The sequence below is a fragment of the Berghia stephanieae genome, chromosome 5 (assembly GCF_034508935.2).
Source record: "Berghia stephanieae isolate SIO BIC M18660-M18661 chromosome 5, UCSD_Bste_1.3, whole genome shotgun sequence".
In the NCBI taxonomy this organism is placed as follows: domain Eukaryota; kingdom Metazoa; phylum Mollusca; class Gastropoda; order Nudibranchia; family Aeolidiidae; genus Berghia; species Berghia stephanieae.
In genome coordinates, this window is record NC_088364.1 from 41655723 (window position 1) to 41675273 (window position 19551).

At 34.8% G+C, this 19551-nt stretch overlaps 1 protein-coding gene across 1 annotated transcript; it reads left to right on the forward strand.

Annotated features, from left to right (window-relative positions):
• Positions 1–163: 163 nt before the first annotated feature.
• LOC144972939 (calcium uniporter protein, mitochondrial-like) lies at positions 164–18350 on the forward strand. The gene is made up of 7 exons (XM_078914776.1): positions 164–308; positions 6722–6800; positions 7185–7355; positions 8014–8118; positions 9151–9311; positions 10303–10506; positions 11797–18350. Exons 1-7 carry the CDS (start codon positions 204–206, stop codon positions 11998–12000), a joined length of 1029 nt encoding a protein of 342 aa, XP_078770902.1. The 5' UTR covers positions 164–203; the 3' UTR covers positions 12001–18350.
• The last annotated feature ends 1201 nt before the right edge of the window (positions 18351–19551 follow it).

Consider the following 19551-nt stretch of genomic DNA (forward strand, 5'->3'; position numbering starts at 1 on the left):
GATGATGATGATGATGATGATGATGATGATGATGATGATGATGATGATGATGATGATGATGACGACGACGACGAAGAATTTGTATCACTATTTTTTATGATTTTAGAGTAACCTATTATCATATCTCGCCATTATCGAGACTGTTGTTAGGTGCGAGAGTTGGTTGAGTTTGCAGTTTGTGGTGTGAATGAAAACTGAAAACAATGGCTGCTTCTGCCATCAGCTGGAGGTTCTTCTACGGAAGCTTTAACAAAAGTTCCAAGTTTTGCTTGGGAAGGCAAAGTTTTTCAAAATGGCATAAAGTTGTGGTAAGATCGATTCATTACACATTAGAGACAAGTGACGCATTTTTATGCATTTTTCAAAGTTTGTGAGTAGGTCTCTGCACTGATCGGAAGTTCATCAAGTCCGATGCCGAAATCACAAGTTAGAGTAGATAGACGAACAGAAAGTACATTACAATCCGCATTGCTTCTGTTCATGTCCCTTAAGGGGAAACACAAGAATGAATTGGTTTTTCAAACTCTCTCTTAATGTGTGTTGACTGCACTCGTTGCTACAACTAGACGTCTATGTCGTCAGGGCTAGTGCCAGTGCTCTGATCTGAATTTATGAAAAAAAATTTAAGTGAAAAAAGTGGTCTGCTACTGCCATCGTATTCTGCTAGGGATATGGGCCGGTGGAACCAACATTTGGCACCCCTAAGTTGTCCATCACAAATTTAGATATAAAAAAACTTAACTCCTATCGTCAAAAGCAGTTTAGATTTGTTTCTGTTTTCTATAAAAAAGAAGGAAGTGACTATTCTCATCCTGGATGAGAATAGAGGTAGTAGTGGCACATTCTCGTTAGCCCCGCCCCTCCTTGCTACTCTCATCCACAGATTAGTCTGTGCTCTCACCGAATCATCATCATCTCTCACGTGACTGCTTTTAGTGGTACTGGGGAGGAACATACTAACGAATACCTTGCATTCCAGCGAACAGACACCCACTCCCTTTTTTTTCTTCATCGACTTTGCTTTAGTAAAATACCTCTTATCAAACCAACAAATCTCAGAGCCAACCTCAGATCCATTTAACCAGTAGTATTGTCAAACTCATTATTTAAATGTTCCTATTTTCTACTGAGACATACAGTTGAACTTCTAAGAACTGATGATGAGGGAAGGTGGGGAGGATGGGGGCAGTTAACCCACAAACAACCAAGGTGTTGGGTGTAGTGTAGGGGAAACCATGATACAAGACCAAAGAGAAAAAGCCGCTGGCACTTGGATGGTTCTTTTTTCTCTTTTTTTTGGGGGGGGGGTTTCTCTTTTTTTTGGGGGTGGGGTGGGGGGGGGGGGGGGGGGTTATAATCAGAATGGGATGTACACATTCACATTTATAGTATAGGTGGAGGAGAAAGAAGAAAATATCAACTAAAGAGATAAAGGGATAAAGAGAGGGGGATGAGGCGAGAGTGATATGAAATATTGAGTGAGTGGACAAAAGAAAGAAGGAAAGACAAACAATATAAAATGATGTAGAGAAATAGAGTTTGATAGAGAGGGAGGGTGGGGGGGGGGGGGTAATATAGGATATTATTAGACAATACACTGAATTCCTATTTTCTGTAAATTATTTTATTGTTATTTAACAATATGAATAGTGGAAGACAAACATATATTTATTTATTGTGTATTCAAAATTTAAAAAATGTTTTTACTTAATTACAACATCCAGGCAATGTCTTTGGTATTCTATCACCCCCTTACATTAATGGGCTCGTCATGCCAACCAAATGTCTTATGATGGTTAGAGAGAGAGAGAGAGAGAGAGAAACTCCCGTATACAGATTTCCAACATGATTCCCATATATATTAAGTTCTCCATGAGGAGCCGTCACCTTATATCTTATAAAAGCAAAGACAACACGTCACCTTAATTTTTTTTTGTCACATGGTGTTAGGCTTTTTTAACTCGCAACTGTGATTTAAATTAAATACTATCTTTTAATCTACACACGCAAGTTCGGACTAAAGGCCAGAGGTATGGCCTATCTCAATTTATCAAATTAATATAGAAAGTATTGCTATTGGTTCTTGGTTGTATATTTTTACATTTTTGTGCATTTGCATATATATATGTATACATTGTCGCCATAGATTCTCAACTTTGTGTTTATACATTTTCATGCATGCCACGTCTGTAAACGAATTTCCATTTTTTAAAATGAATAAAGTATATATTATTATTATTTTACTATTACTACTACTATTATTATTATTATTATTATTATTATTATTATTATTATTATTATTATTATTATTATTATTATTATTATTATTATTATTATATCTCAAGCCATCCAGTCTAAATTTTAAATGCATGACATGTATGTTCACCCTCCTTATGTCCAGTACCACTAAAAGCAGTCACGTGAGAGATGATGATGATCATTTGAGAATATTGAGAAGGGGGTGGGGGAGAGCTACAGGGGTGAGAATAGTGAGAAGGTGCCACTACCTCTATTCTCACCCAGGATGAGAGGTCGAATGTTTTTCTATTCTCACCCAGGATGAGAGCTTGACTTTTTTTTTCTATTCTCACATTCAAAACCAGACAATCCTTGGTAAATTTCAAGTTATATTATAGACGTGTAGTTATGTTTGATTTTTAAAGGACCAACTCGTCCAGCGAGTTCCTCACTACAAATACCTTGGTGTAACGACTGATGACAGGCTCAAGTGGAATGATCACTTGAAAATAATTAGGCATAAGATATGCAGACGTACTTATTTTTTATCAAAACTTTCTCAGTTTAGAATAGATAAAACCCTCTGCATTATTTATAGAGTAGTAACCGAATTGTCTTGTCATTTTGTATAACAGCTTGGGGAGGCAATTGCTTAGCAGTGGACAGGAACAAAATAAATTCAAATATTTAAAAATCCATTAACCGCTATATAAATCATGGTGACGATGTAGATCTCTCTCTCTCTCTCTCTCTCTCTCTCTCTCTCTCTCTCTCTCTCTCTCTCTCTCTCTCTCTCCCCTCCCCCCCTCCCTCTCCCCTCCTTCCCTCTCTCTCTCTCTCTCTCTCTCTCTCTCTCTCTCTCTCTCTCTCTCTCTCTCTCTCTCTCTCTCTCTCTCTCTCTCTTTTTTTAAAATTTATTTATTTATTTTATTCATTTTTTTTTTTGTGTGTGTGTGTGGATGCCTCTCTCTCCTTCCTTCTCTTTTTTTAAAAATTGGGAGTGCCTACTAAATGATAGTCAGGCACCTAGCCTCAGGATCTACGTACATGGTAATTGGTTTGCCATTGTTGCAAGACAAGCAGTGGATGGATCTCGCTGTCTTGAGCACATGCTCATGTGTGTATGTGTGTGTGTTTGTTTATCTTATTCTTTTTAATCAATACAATTTTAACCATTAAAGGCAAGATTCAATCATACATTAATCTAACCCCAGATCTTAGTCTTAATGCTATCATTAAAAGACAAGCTATTCGATTATAACTTAATTGAAGCCCGAGTCGAAATACTCTTACTGCTTTCTTGATGGAAACAATTGGTAAGTTTGCAGATATATTACCCACTCCATAGTTTTAAGCCCTTGAAAGAGGGAATGCATTCATGTTGACATTGGCTTCGAAACTTCTATTGAAGTGAAGAGATTTACTGTCCATGATGAGTGTTTGGAGGTGTCTTTGTAAATGTTGTTGTCCACTAATCAGGCCTGTAAATCTTCCGTCTATTGTCGGATTTCCGACAGTACGATTTTGCTCTATAAGTGCTAAAAAAAAAATAATAAAAGATAATAGTAAAAATAAAATTCGTAACGCCAAAGAACAGAACCAATAAAAAAGAAAATAAAAGACTTTTATTTCGTTCCTCGAAAAAATTAGATTTTATTCCGTTTCAAATGCTGACTTAAAAAAAACCAAACCAAAAAGCTTTTTATTTGTTGCATCAAAGATAAAACATGCCGTCTATCAGTTAGCTATAATATTATCATGCCACCTACACGCTCCACTAGACGTTTATGTATCCACTGCTTGGCTACTGTGCCACAGCCAGCGAGAGAGAGGTCGCGAAGTTCGCGCAAGTCGTCTTCACACACACACACACCTAGTCAGTAAATAACGCACACACAGAAGTGTGTCGAACTGGACCGGAAGGTTTCTCTCTATTTTGCTACCGACACACATGCATATCTCCGGTTCTTATTTCTCAGTCTCTATATTTCTTTGGTTCAGTCCCGATGTGAACCGGAAAAAAAAATAATGCGAAATAAGTATTTTTCTTCGATATACAGTAAAATTACTTTAAACCGAAAGAAGCTAAACCGAAAAATACCTTAAACCGCAAAGAATTTAATAAATTGTACTAGTTTCTTCATTATCTTTGTACTAATTCTTACAATGAACCGAAATACTTCTAAGAAGAAGGACTTTCTTTAAACCGAAACAACTTGAGAGCACCTTCCCTTTTTCTCTCTCTATTTTTCTTCAAAAATTCGGGAAGGTGGCCACACGTAATAATGCCCGGGGATATTAAAACAAAGAGCGTAAGTATAAGATGAGGGTGAGGGTGGGGGGTAGGCAAACACTTCAATCACTGCACTTGGGTTTGGCCAGCACCACGATCGCAGACTGGAAAAGGAAGACAACGGGTGACTGGCAGGTGAAAAATGAGGAAAGAGGGGGAGTTGGGGTGGAGAATCACGCAAGTGAGATGTTCTCCCTCGTGTGTTGATGCTTTGGAACTGACTGGATTTTCAACACGACAATAAGGAGGGGGGGGGGGAGGGGGGTAGACAACTTACCATTGACATGCCATTTCATTTCCACTTTGATTGACTGTGTGTGTGAGAGGGGGGGGGGGGGGGTTTCTATGTAATTAGGCCTTTGAAACTAATGACTTTTCAACAAAAGAGAGGTGTGTTGTAGACAGCTTAGCATTGACACGCCTTTTCATTTCCATTTCACTTCACCTCTGAGTAGTTGCGCATCATTCATTATCAATTATCGCACAAGAACTTTCAATCTTATTTTAGCTTTACAATTTACTAAAAGATGTCTAAAAGAAAGCACTGTGCTTACACGTTGGAGTTTAAAATCAAAATACTATGTGAAGTCGATGAAAAAAAAGTTGATCAAGACGGAGATATGTAAAAAACACGACATCCCAAACTCAACTCTTGCAACAATTTTGAATTGAAAACGAAAACCCCCAAAAATATTTTTAAAACACACCAAAAAAAAAAAAAAAAAAAAAATAATAAAATAAAAATATAATAATTTTTTAAATGGTGACGAAGACGGCATTTATTCAACAACTACATTTAAGGGGAAACCCATGATACAATTAAATGAGCAAATTTCTTAAATAGTTACTACCCTTGAAAAACATCGCAAAACGGGAACTTGCTTTAAACCAAAATGTCTTTAAACCGAAATAGTTTAGAAGGTCCCCAAAATTTTGGTTTAAAGTAATTCTACTGTATATATTCTTCTTCGAAAGCTCTCACACCACCGCACCACCTCCTCTTCTTCTTCTTCTTCTTCTTCTTCTTCTTCTTCTTCTTCTTCTTCTTCTTCTTCTTCTTCTTCTTCTTCTTCTTCTTCTTCTTCTTCTTCTTCTTCTTCTTCTTCTTCTCTTCTTTTTTTTTCTTCTTCTTCTTCTTCTTCTTCTTCTTCTTCTTCTTCTTCTTCTTCTTCTTCTTCTTCTTCTTCACCTTCTTCTTTTATAAGAATTAATCCAAATAGACGAAAGAATCAGCGTAAACATTTAACACAAACAGGAGCGAAGATACGCACTACTAGACGTCTAGATAGATACACATCTTTCAAAAGGGTAGGAATTGTTCTCTTCCTTTCATTTTACAACCAACTCAGACCTGGGACTGGGACATCAAATAATTGGGATTTTTGTTTTTTGATACCATAAAATAAGGACCTTGGTATAAACAAGTAGGGGAAAGTGACCTGATTTGACTAGTCAATTGACGTGTCATTTCTGTGTTGTGTCCATATTTTTGTCCTGTTGTGTCTATTTTCGCGTGTTCAAAAAGTTCCGACAATTTTTTCACCAACCATTTACAGGCCTGATTAATTATTTGAAGTGATTATGTGCGGCTATGTGGTCTAGTGGTATGACACTCGCTTTCGGTTCGGAAGGTCCTGGGTTCGAGCCTCGGGCTCGGCGCATAGTTGGGTCCTTGGAAAAGGCTCTTTACTCACATTCTCTCACCGTACTCAGGTGTAAAATGAGTACCTGGCCATTAACAGCGTTGTCTTTGTCCGAAAAATTGTAATATCGCCTAACAGGCGTCATGTCCCTTCCTACATGTTAAATGTTGCTGTTGACCAGGGACACCTTCCCTGTAAAGCGCTTTGAACACATTTAGTGGATATTGCGCTATATAAAGCTCAATAATAAAGAACAAATGAAATTAGCTAAACACCAACCCCAAACTGAGCAAACATAGTCCAGTATTGGTTTAGTTAAGGTTATATATCACTTCTTTGTACTTGATTTTTTGGCAGCTTTATGAGTTTCGTTTGAGAAATCCTAGGACGGAATTTGCCTTCTTACTTGTATATATTTTAAAAGTTAAAAATTAAAGTAGCTTTCTGCATCCCAGGATATAACATGAGCCTCGTTTTATCGTCTACCACCCAACTAGACTTCCTTAGTTTTCATATTAACAGCTCCATAAATGACTTTTTTTTTCAGATATGTCCAATCAGCTCAACAGTTTCTAGTGGACATAATCATGCCCGGCCATACTGCTCTAAAGTTTTACTTAATTCAGGTATATAATGAAATGATGATATCCTTTAAATTGAAATGATGCTGTAAGATTAATACAGATGTTTCACATAAGATTCCTGTCTACAATTTTTGTGGACATGAATCAGACCGTCTTCGAATAATAGGTATTGTGGTGCAAGATTATTTAGACATTTAAAAACAAAATGTAACGATTGTGTACTGGTTTATGCTTTGACTTGAAGCAAGTGCAAAGTTGCAAATAAAGCAATATGGTCTGATTTTTAAAAATTCATATGACCTACTAGGGGAATAAATGATACACTGTGAAGCACATGAGCATTTTGAAATAATGAGAATATACAATATGAATATGCATAGAAATTTTAGTAATCTATTTTTTTTGGTTTTGTTTTCTATTTCTCAGAAGTTACTGTTGATTATCGAAATGGGCTTCCCGTTATTGCCTTACCTTTGCCATCACGGCGTGATATTTGTGAATTCACCCTCAAGCCTCTATCACAAACAGTCGGTGATTTCTCCAGGTACATCAAAGAGGAGGATGGAGGAGTGGATGCAGTGTCATTTTACTCCAAAGGTTAGTTTTTCATAAAGTCTCTCTAGTGCTACTAGAGCTGTCAGCTCCTTTATTTTTATAAGATTTTCCACTTTTTCTCATTATTTTTCTAAAATTTTTTACTTTTTCTTCGGGTCATAAAAAGTTTAGACTTGATTTTTAATCTGATTCTTTTTATTTTTATTTTTTGATCAAGTGATGTTTTAAAATGTACTACAACTAATTTGAGAGGTCATTACAAAGTCTGTCAGTTGTAAATATCTCATTCTTTTAATGTGTCAATCTTGACACATTATACTTATATTCCTATTTCTTGATTGTAAAAGGAAAGTTGATTTACATTCTTAAAATATAAATTATGACCATATTTATGAAAAAAAGATTTTCAGTGCTCTTTGAAAAGGTCTTATCCTGTTTCAATGGCATTATTGGTAAGCAGCTTAGTACTAATTCTAATGAAATCGGGGATAAGACATTAATGGTGTAGAGAAGTGGAATTAATGCCAAATAGCGTGGTTAGTCTCTGTTGGGGACAAGGATAACGGAGGTGTTGGCTTTTAATAAAAGCTATAAAAAAAAGTAGTTTTACTGTACATGAAACTTGCACGGTTAGAGTCGGACTCCCTTGATAAGTGATATTTATCTACTTGCATTTCATTGCCTTTACATTTTATTTAAGATGGAACAAGGATTGCCAGATCCACTGGCATAGATGTACTCATGCAAAATGATTTTGAAGTTTCTATCAATGACATCAAGTATCAAGTCAGCCCTCCTGTGATAAGTGAGTATAAGTTATTAGTCAAATTAGTAACTCCAGCGAGTCAAAGAAATGCATATTTTTAGTACTTTTTATAACTTCCCCTTCAAGTTTTCTTACTTTCAATATTGAGAGAAAAAAAAGCAGATTAAGAACTTAACTCAAGTGAGGCTAACGTGCCTACTGGAAATCAATTACACAGTTGCAACTCACCAGGAGAATGATGCTCCAGGAGTATGGAGCCTGGGATTTCCAAAGAATTTGGGCACTGGGTTGGATCTCCGGTGTGAGGTAGAAGCAAGAACGTTGAGAAGGTAGATGTAATACTTTGCAAGTCCATGCATATAGTGTCGGGAACGGTGGCAACAATTGCTGGAGAATGGGGCTGGATAATGGCAGCAATCCAGCCCCCCGATGTCTGGTGGGAGACAATTACAAACAACTGGCTTAATAAGATCAAAGAAAGATGGAATGGGGATATCCCTCTCAAGCGCATAATGGACGGTGCCCCTGTTTTGAGCCGAAATAAGTCCTGGCAAACTTTGTACGTAGCGTCCCTGACTAAGGACAGAGCTGCATATATGAGATGGAAGTCAGTTTGGACGAATTCAATCCCTCAAGGGGGTGAGGTTCGTCTTCTCGAAATTGGGGGAAAGTTGTCAGGCTTTTCCACCAGCAAGAGCACGAAACCGTAGAGCATCTAGTTGAACATAGCTGAAGCTTCCAGACCGTACACAATTGCAGTGATGAGTTTGTGTCCTGGATAGATTGCCATAACATAGAAGTGTGAGAACCATTAGAAGCGAGTGCTGCCAGGAGAATGGAACAGTTATCGCATAAGTGATCACGAAAATTTATCTTCTTTGTATTAAAAGAAAAAGAAGGTGATACAAAAAACACATTCTTAAAGTTGAATATTTTTTCAATAGTTTAAAAACACGAAGAATAACTAAGAGTTTTTACAATTTAAAAAAATCAATGATATTGCCGATCATCACTGTGAAACCCTAAGCCAACAGGACTTCTTAAAGCATTTTTTCCCCATTTCCTGTCCAGTTCCTCCCTCCAGGGATAGTTCTCAATCCATTACAGACGTGAAGCTTCTTGTTAGTCAGCTGTATTCAACACTCAATGTGGAGAGTTACCAACTGGACAGAGAGAGGGACCTCCTTAGGAAGCTGGAGAGACTTCAGGAAGAAATTGCTCCCATGGAAGAGGTGAGTCCGTTCCTTGAGACCTCCATCTCTTCATGTCCTGGGCAGGTTCATGTAAAACCATACTGTTTGTTTGAATAGAGGTTTGAGAGCTGCATTTTTTTTTCCAGACCTTTGTGCAGCTATAAATATTAGTTATATTTTCTCATAATGAATCATACAGAAGTTGAGCCTGTGCTTTTGAATCCAAATTGGAGTTATCTGAATGGTCCATACCAATGTTGACATTGTTTTAGTTCAGTCATGAGATGAGGTACAAAGCATTGATCAGAATTCATTGAGAGTATTTAAGGTACATAATGAAAAGAGAAGTGTAACTACTTGACATTATTTTCAGGTCAATGTCTATTCTTAACTTGTAACTTTGAATCCATGCTGATTGACTGTTTTTGGCGGGGAAAACTTTCATTTTTATTACGAGTGATTATTTGGTCCATGATACATAATAATTATGAATATAATGAAAATATTGATGAGGATAATGATGGAATAAATTTTTATTTATGTTGCAAACGTTCCTTGATGCTATAAAGCTTCAGGTGAAGTATTCCTCTAATTATGATGATCAAGTAAAATAGAAGTTTAAGGATAATTTTTTCATGAAATGACTTTTTTTTTCTATGATGTGAACACCAATTACTTCATTCATAATTCATATTGTTGCCATTTAATATTTCATAACCCTTTTATATAATCTGGAAAGGAAACTCTGTGGGGAGAGACATGCAACTCGTTTTAATAGGAATAATACACTTACAACCAGAAGATAAAAGATGTCTCGATAAAGTTTTGTCGGCAAATGACTTCAAGCACTTTTTCATTTTTTTCATTTTTGCCAGCCAATATGAAATTTGTAAATTGTAAAATCACTGTTTTGACTGGTTAGAAAATCTCTCGAGGCCCTCTCATTGGTTAGTAGTATGTTTATTTTATTGAGGTCTTATCTATTAGATGAGTCATTATAGTGAATGCTTATCAATTTTCAAATTTTCAGAAAGCAGAATCTCTGACAGCCAAAGCCAACACCAACACACACAGGCTGTCATGGTTAGGCCTGGGTCTGATGAGTCTCCAATTTGGCTTGCTAGCACGTCTAACATGGTGGGAATATTCATGGGATATCATGGAACCCGTCACCTATTTTGTTACCTATGGAACCTCCATGGTTATGTTTGGTTATTTCCTGCTCACCAAACAGGTCAGTCACTTCAATATAAAAAATGTTTTTAAATTTTTGGGACCTCTAAGAAATTTCAAGTTTAAGAATTTTTGTCAATTTTGTGTAGTCTTGATTTATCAACATTTGAAGTTAAAATTGTTTGTTGTCAAATTGAAAAAGAAGTGAGTAATGTCATTATACAGTTGCTATTCGTTTGAAGTGTAGTAAAACTCACAACAGGAGCTCGACTACAACAGGTATATTTTGAAACCCCACTTAATAGTCATGTAACCCATACAGTTTATGCACATATTTACAGCTCGGATCATATGTCATGACTCACACAACTACAGAGAGGAAGGAAATTGGCGAGAATGATTATTGTCAGACAAATTTACTTGTTAGGGCCTGATAGTTATGAATACTATGAACACTTTGTGAGTTCAAAATAATCCATTGAAATTCTTCCATGCGGGTGGTTGGATGGGAGCATCACCCTTGAATCATATACCTATGATGTTCGCATGGGTGTACGATCCGATAGTGGTGTCGTTTCTTCTTCTCTTTACTAGCCTATCCTGCTTCTTTGGTTTGTGATTGTATTTTTGGCAGGGGATATTTTTTTTCTGTAAATCTTCTGCCTGTTTGTTCTTGGTTATTTATAATTTAGCTTATGATATCTTTAGGTTATGATTTTGATTTACATTTGTACTATTTTTGTTAGATTGCTTGTTTTTTTGTTTCAGCGGTCTCTCATATAACCTCAATTGTGTTGGAAGAGACCTAAAGCAACAAACAAAACAAAAACAAAAAATTCTTCCATCTGTTAATTCATTTCCTTGGCTTAATGTTGAGGAAGTTTTCTGTTTGTTGTTCACTCATGATGTAATGGCTTCAATTTCAACTAAGAAGACCCTCCCCATTCCTTCTACCCCCCCCCCCCCCCCCCCCCCCCCCCCCTTCAATAAAGAAATCAAGACTTTTTCTAAAAAGCCAGGGACTCTCCTGCTATTTTGCCATGTCTCTATATCTCCCGATAGTGACCTCAAGGAAGTGTCAGATTCACATTTATTTTATCACGAAGATTTGTGACCATAATTAGAAAAAAATATTTATTAATGTATTGCAGATCCATTTTCTGTCCTTTTAAACTGAATTTATGATTTTCTAGAAAACATTTTATGTCCTATTTTTTGGCTAGATACAGTTAGTGCAAATATCATTTTGTTGTTGGTGTGCATTTCATGCGACAGGGGATTTTGTATTTTGTTTTTTTTCTTCATTTGAAAATGTTTCAAATTAAGATATTGTAATGTTTTTGTTTGGTAGGAATACTTATTCCCTGATGCAAAAGACAGACAGTTCCTCATCAAGTTCCACAAACTGGCCCAGAAGGAAAAGTTGGATGTTGAAAAATACAACCAGGTCAAAGAAGCCATTGCTCAGGCTGAGACAGATCTCCGTCGACTACGAGACCCTCTTCAAATCCATCTCCCCATTCGCGAACTTGAACAAATTCCTAAAAATAAGTAAATTTTAACTATTCAACCTTTATAATATATACTTTATTTTCTAGACGATTTACTTACAAAGATTTTTTCCCCTTTCTTCTTTTAAAAACTATTTATTATTCCCTGTGTCCTAACTACAAACAACCTTTTAAAATCCAATTCTAACCTGATTGCATTATTTGTTCAATTGCCTTTCATCAGACGGTATACTTAAGACTAAATACCCCTTATTTGACCATGAAAAAGTTTGAATTATACTCTGAGAGATCTTGGTTATTCAAAGATATGAAAAATCTTGATAAAATAATATGCACATTTTATTGGGTAGAATTGCTTTACAAAATAAATCTTGAAAAATATAATAATCAACGCCCTCTTTCGTTAAACATCATAGGACTGATTTATATCACCAATAAGGATTGAGGACTGATTTATATCACCAATAAGGATTGAGACCTTATTTAAATCAGTATTAGGACACTGATTAAGACAATTGATCATTCAATGTATGCATTGATCTCCATGACTAACTGTGGTCATTATGACTATTGAAAAAAATAAAGAACGAACTATTGAAATGATAGATATGCTCCTTTTTTTTTGTCTATGGACATACAATTTTGCTTTGTTTTATGTCTTGATGGAATGGAAAAAATGTTGAAAAAATGAAAATACTTGTGTGATTGAAAGTCTCGACTTTTGGAATTATTTTTCTTTGGTAGTTAGGGTAAATGTGGGAATGAAATTTAGAGAAAGTTTCAATTTTAGTGCTTGAATAGTTGTTGACATTTTAAGTTTCAAACTGCTGATATGGTGAGTGAACTGAACTTGATAATGGTTTAATATGGCTTAGAGAAGAAAGATTATCAATCAATGATACTGGATTGTTTGGAATTTTACTTTGCATGACTTTTCGTTTTCGAATTTAAAGGGTGAGGTTTAATGTCTGTATAAAGGTTCATCAAAGTTGCAAATGATTTATTACAAGCTTTCAATACTAGCAGTGGAAACATTGTACAAGGTGACACATGCAAAGAGTATTCTCTGTAAAACAAATATTTACTCGCTTGAATTCATCATGATATAAATCTAATAAATATATTCAAATGATTTTCTGCTCATGTCAGCGCAAAAGTTAAAAATCATATCGATATGATATCACAGTAAAGGACAATCATGATTAATATGACATGCTTATTTTCAAAATGAGGTTCAATAGCATAAAAAAGGATGATTCTAAAACGATGTTTTAACTGCTACTTTCGCAATGAAAAAAATCAATACATTTTTTGAGTGGTTTTACTGAGCTCATGTTGAGATCATTTCCGCACCATCACTTAATTACAAAGGCAACATATTCAACCATTTTATTGATAACTAATGTTGAAATGTTCCTTTGAATTTAAGAGAAGCATATAATTGTCAGTTTTTGAAGATCTTTTTGTGATCATTATGTATTGACAACGGTCCACAAAATGTTACAATGATATGAAAGCTTACACTAAAACGAGTGAATATGTTTGAATTTTGCACATTTGATAAATATTTGCTTTTTTAAAATATTTATTATTTTTTTAGGTCATAGATAACACATTTTTCTTTAAAGTTTCAATAATTAAGCCATAAATCTATGATTTTATTTTTTCAAGAGAATGCTTTAAGTATGTGCGTGTTGCTCTATATTTATTGCTTGTAGATTTCAGTGATAACTTTGAGAGAAATGACAATGCTCAAATCTCCTTTAATTAACATTTTTATCTCACCTTTGGCAATGCAAAGTACAGTATTTCCTTGAAAAGTGGTGTATGTCTTACTTCTATGTTCTGTTATTTCTTCTTTTCTTTTTTTTTTTTAATGAAAATATTGTGCACTCTGATGACATTTGGAGTAAAAGTCATAGAATCAGATCTCTGGCTTTGACAAAATATTGTGGGTTTGTTTTGTTTTTCTTGTGTGCTTTTTTATTTTATTTTTATCTTAATTTTTTTTTTCAGCTTCTAATAAGGTATGTGGCGAGCTTAAATATTCAGCATGTTGGGAATATCCATCAGTTGACTGTTTGTTTTCTTTTTTTTAATGTCCAGTCTGTGTGCAAAAGACCTGGACAGATATGGGTGAGAGTCATGATGGGGAGGGCGTGGGTGGGCTAAGAAATGTATTATATTATGTTCTATCTCTCATATGAATGCATTTTCATTCTGGACAACTAGTGATGAAGGGAGGGCAGGGGATGTTAAGACCCTGGATAGGTTGGACCGTAGTTTGGCCATGAAATAGGACTGTGTCAACTGTTCAGACGGCTTCCATGGAATTATATCTTGTGGTATTGTTTCTGTTTTTGTTTTTATTTATATGTTCCATGTTACCATGTGACTCAGCTGTGATAAGATGCCATTGTTTTTTTGTGTCGTTTTTTTTTTTTAATTGAAGTATAATTGAAATGTAAATGATGTATTTTATAAAATCATGATGGTAATCAACAAGATTGTATATATTTATATTGTAATTTTTAGTGACAATTTAATTGATGTAAATTGTTTTTGTTCTTATTTTTTTTTTGGTTCAATTTGTAACAATCTTTGATAGTTTGAAATTATATTTGTTATTTTAACCATGTTTGTCTCACCCCAAGTTATTCTAATCATGTAGATCTGTTAATGGGAGTTAAGGAACATGAGTTTTGAATTAGAACGGGTTCATAAAATTTTGTATGCATAAGAATCAACAAACTGCTGTGTTTTGTTTTAAAAAAGGATTACTGTTGTATTTTTATGTACTTTAAACAACTGCAAGTTAAATGGGGAGGCCAGACAATGAGTCGATCTCCCTGATTGATGCCAAGATCCTGTGCTGACATTAGTGTTGATCTAACATTGAGAAATAGCAAGAGACGTTAACTACAGAAACGAGATAGCAATAAATTTGTTGTTTTTTTTCCCCACTGTTCAACGGTACATTTCCTCATTTTGTATAGTAGTTGCACAGCCTGATGACACATTCATATATATGATAGTGGTATTATACAGACATCATCCACTGTGTTTCTAGCATACAATCCGGTGTACTACCAGCAACACAAGGTAAAAAGTATCTTGTGTTATAATTATGTCACATCCTAATAGTCTAATTCTTTGGCACAATTGGCTGTGCTTTTACTTGTTTTTTCTTTCTCCCAATACTTATTGTAGTCAATTCAGCTGAAATTAAAATGTTAGCAGATAATGATTTACTGGTGATAGGCAGAAATAATTTTGACATTTGATTTTGTCATATTCTTTTACAAAGCCCCATGTTCATCCAAGGTATCATTCCACTGTGATTAGCCTGTAGATTTTTTGTCATCTTAATTGAATTATTGTTTACAATGTTTAACTTGGAGAATAATCAGGGGGGGGGGGGGGGGGGGCGGGAGAGGAGGAGGAGATGGAGTAGCGGTTCCAGCAGCAACTAGTTTTGTGTTCAGAAATATTACTGATATGATGTATTGTTTTGTTTTTAATTTAATTTTTTTTTTCTTTATTGTAATTGGATTCAATTTCACTGCCAAAATTGATTGTACGGCATTTTTTGAACAAGAAGTTTGAGAGGGTTTCTTGAAAATTTCATGTGGTACGGTACTGCATTCCTTAGATGTTCTTTAGATACATTGCATGGATTCATTTTGTTAATCAGCCTCTCAGACAGAGGCACAATTCTTCTGTTCTTCCAGTCATCTATTCTTATCATCTGACTCTTCCCAAGGCTATTGACTCATATAGTCTTTTACAAAAGAAACTAGACAGTTTTATTCCGATAATAATTCAATCCTGGTTGGCACAAATATATACATATCTGGAAACTAGACAAAAGTAGTTTTCGTTTGATGTATAATTCAAAGAGATACTAAGCTGCTAGAAGCTGTGGATTGTAAAGAGTAATAAACAAAAATGAATATAACAGCTTCAAAACAGAACAAAATACCAAACATGGAACGTTTCGGGCTCAAAACCCTTCTTCAGCCAAAAAAAAAACAAAACGTGAGCTTTTATATGGCACGATATCCACTTATTGTGCTCAAAGCATTTTACCAGACGTCCCTGACATCATTTTACATCTGAGTACGGTGAGAAATGTGCGTAAAGAGCCTCGAACCCAGGACCTTCTGATCCGAAAGCGAGTGTCATACCACTAGACCACATAGCCGCACAATAAAAACATAACTACATTTCTAAATTCTAGATAGACGACAGATATTTTGTAGATCCTCTCTGTAGAAAAATATTGGTAAGTAAACAAAAAAAGCATTCGATCTGTATAGTTCATTGAATTTGTGTAAACCGTTGAATGGTTTATATGTTTAAAACCAATCATTTAAAATCGTGCACAAAATTGAAATCAGTACACAGGATGCACTTCAGTATTTTGTATTTCCACTGTTAGAATTGATCAATGCTACAGCTCTTTGCCTCATTGATGATGTTAGCTGAATGACTGTTTCTGCTGGTATATCAGTCAAAATTGTATTTAGTCTGTCGAATAATTCATCAAATTTGTTTTTTATTAGCTTTCCTTTGATAAAATCCCACATATGATGTTCAATGGGATTCGTGTCAGGTGACACAGCTGGACACTGCTACGTCACCCTTACATTTGAATAGTTTAGGAAAGCAAATATTTGTCGAGGCATTATCAAACTGAGATATCACCTTTTGGTTATTCTGATTCCGAATAAATGGGATGATCATTGGTTCAGGAATGTCACTGATGTAATAGCCTGAGTTGAGTCAATGTTTGATTCATATTAGCTTAGTTTTTCTACCCCCAATTATCACTCCCCATGTCATACAGATCCATAATCTCGATTTGTTACTTCAATGATGGTTCTGTTATTGAAATGTGTACCTCGATGTTGATAGCACGAAGTTCGTTTGTCTCTGGAATTAACTTTTTAAAAAGCGATTCTGTAAACAAAATGCCGTCCCACATATCCTAGTCCTGGAGTTTGCGTACCCATCTCAGTCAAACAACTTTGTGCAAAGTGGTCATCTTTAGCCGAATTACAGGGTTGTGACATCTCAAAAACAAGCTCATTGTATGCAACAACTGCTGCACTTATGTGAAATAAATTTCTGCATATATTTACATGTAGATTTTGCACCAACCGGTTTGGCAGTCCGCATCTGCTTCTCACTTATGCCATGCGATATATCAACAGAAAGTTTGTATACTTTTTAAATATATATATATACCACGTACCAATATTTTTTTTCTTATGTGAGATAATAGCAAATACAAACTGTCAAGTTTCTTTTGTAAATGACTGTATAACATGAGCTTTTTCATTAAAAAAAATTTTTGGGGAGGAATCTTTGATAAAGGGTCAAAAATAAATTATTTTGATAACTTTTTAATATGATTTCAGAGCGGGGGGCAGGGGAGGAGGTTTGGTGAATGATTTGTTTGAAATGATATTTCACCTTTTGATGTTGATTAACTTCTTTTCATGTCAGAATTCCACAAATGCTAAAGCATATTAAAGGATTTAACTATTTGCTTTTATTGTCCGTTTATGTGGTATAATTGATAAAATCGATAACTTTTTTCTCCTTCCTTTTTCTCCTATTATTCTGAAGTTTCTTGCATGATTCTTTTTGGTGAAATTTTGAAACGCATACTCTCCATTATTGTAAAAGTATATCAATTAAAAATTCCAAGTAATGATTTATCTATTCATGTGCACTTTCATATCAGAATGTTTTCTTTTAACATTATTCCAAATGCAATGATAGATATGCAAAGATGAAATTATAAGTAGTAACAGCTGCCTTTTAAAGGTTGTTGAGACAATGTTTTCAACATAGTGCATAAAGATTTTATTATAATAAATAAATGTTTGTCATGTTTATGACTTTGTGTGTTTCACTTCTCTTTGAATCTCAAGTGTTTTTTAAAAATCCTGTTTACTTGTTGTGAGTTTTCAATCCAGTATCTTTCACAAAAATAAAACCTGTGCACGTCTTAAGTCTTAGACTTTCTTTATTAAGGCTGGGCAATAGATACACTTTACATTGAAATAATTTCTGATTGACAATTGCCTTCTTAATTAGATATTAACTTGATATAAAAACTATTTATCAATGTTTGAATTAAAAAGAATAGCTATTTTTCCATAAGTATATGTCGTCTATATTGTTAATGGTGTGACTAAATCGGCTCCTCAATTTACTGTGGTTGTATCCTCCCCAAGTTCATTATTGCCTTTGGTTAATTTCCTATTTTGATGAGATATGGAATTGCATAATCAATTATAAAATTATTATATAATAAAATCAAACGAGTTCTTTATCAATAAGGAAGTGATCACATTGTGCCTTTGAATGAAATCTTTCAATACCATCATGAGCAAATAGTTGAAAATGATCTACTGTGGAATATATTGAATTAAGGATGCGGAAGTTAATGGTAGTTCATGTTAGGAATTGCTTTTATTTCCAAAATAATTTTGACTTTGAGAAACATTCATCATAGAGCTCTGTATTTTTTTACTTTTGGACATAGTATGTTTGAAGTCCTTTAAAGATGACACACACAGTAATTCTCAGTTTGGCAAAGCCAGTCGGTACATGGCTAATATAAAGAAGATGATGAAGAAAGCAATTAATTGTTGTCGTCATTTTTTAAAAATCTGCTCGTCTTGCCAGTGTTATTGTAATGTGTGGAATGAGTATATTGTTATGATTTTTTCAAAACTATAGGTACCATTTCCTTACACATTACCATTAATTCATTCTGGTATGCTTCTTGTGTGATTTTGTTCCTCTAACTTAAATATTGATTGCTTCAAAACCTGAAAGCAAAACAAAGGTAGTAAGTGAAACCCATTTTGAGTTTTGATTGAGAATTGGCTAAAATATAAACAGTGTAGGAATTCTGTGTCAAGAAATTAACTTTTGCATCATTTGAAATAAAGATGAGAAGTAACTGACAGGAAAGAGATCATTAAATTTCAGTAGACAACAAATGAAATTATAGATGATTTTTTGAAGTACTGGATTCGGTTGTAGATTAGGTCAATTTGAGAAAAGATGTGTGTTTGCATAAATGGCCGTGGCTGTAAATTGCTGTGATAATATTGCCCTAAAATAGCAACAAACAGGTTGATTACTTGTAATGTTTGCAATTTTCAAGTTTTTGGGTACAGTAGATAATTTATCCTAGTCCTTTCTATTCATTGTCATATATGAACAGGATATCAGGCCTACTGGGTTGTAAGGAACACTTTAGAAGTCAAGAAGTCTTGACATGCTGTACACTAGACAAGCAACGGGAATGAAAATAATTTTTGCAATTGAAGTTGAGGGTTCAAACATTTTGACACTCATCATGAGCGGGTGGTTGGATGGGAGCATCACCCTTGAATCATATACCTATGATGTTCGCATGGGTGTACGATCCGATAGTGATGTCGTTTCTTCTTCTCTTTACTAGCCTATCCTGCTTCTTTGGTTTGTGATTGTATTTTTGACAGGGGATATTTTTTTTCTGTAAATCTTCTGCCTGTTTGTTCTTGGTTATTTATAATTTAGCTTATGAT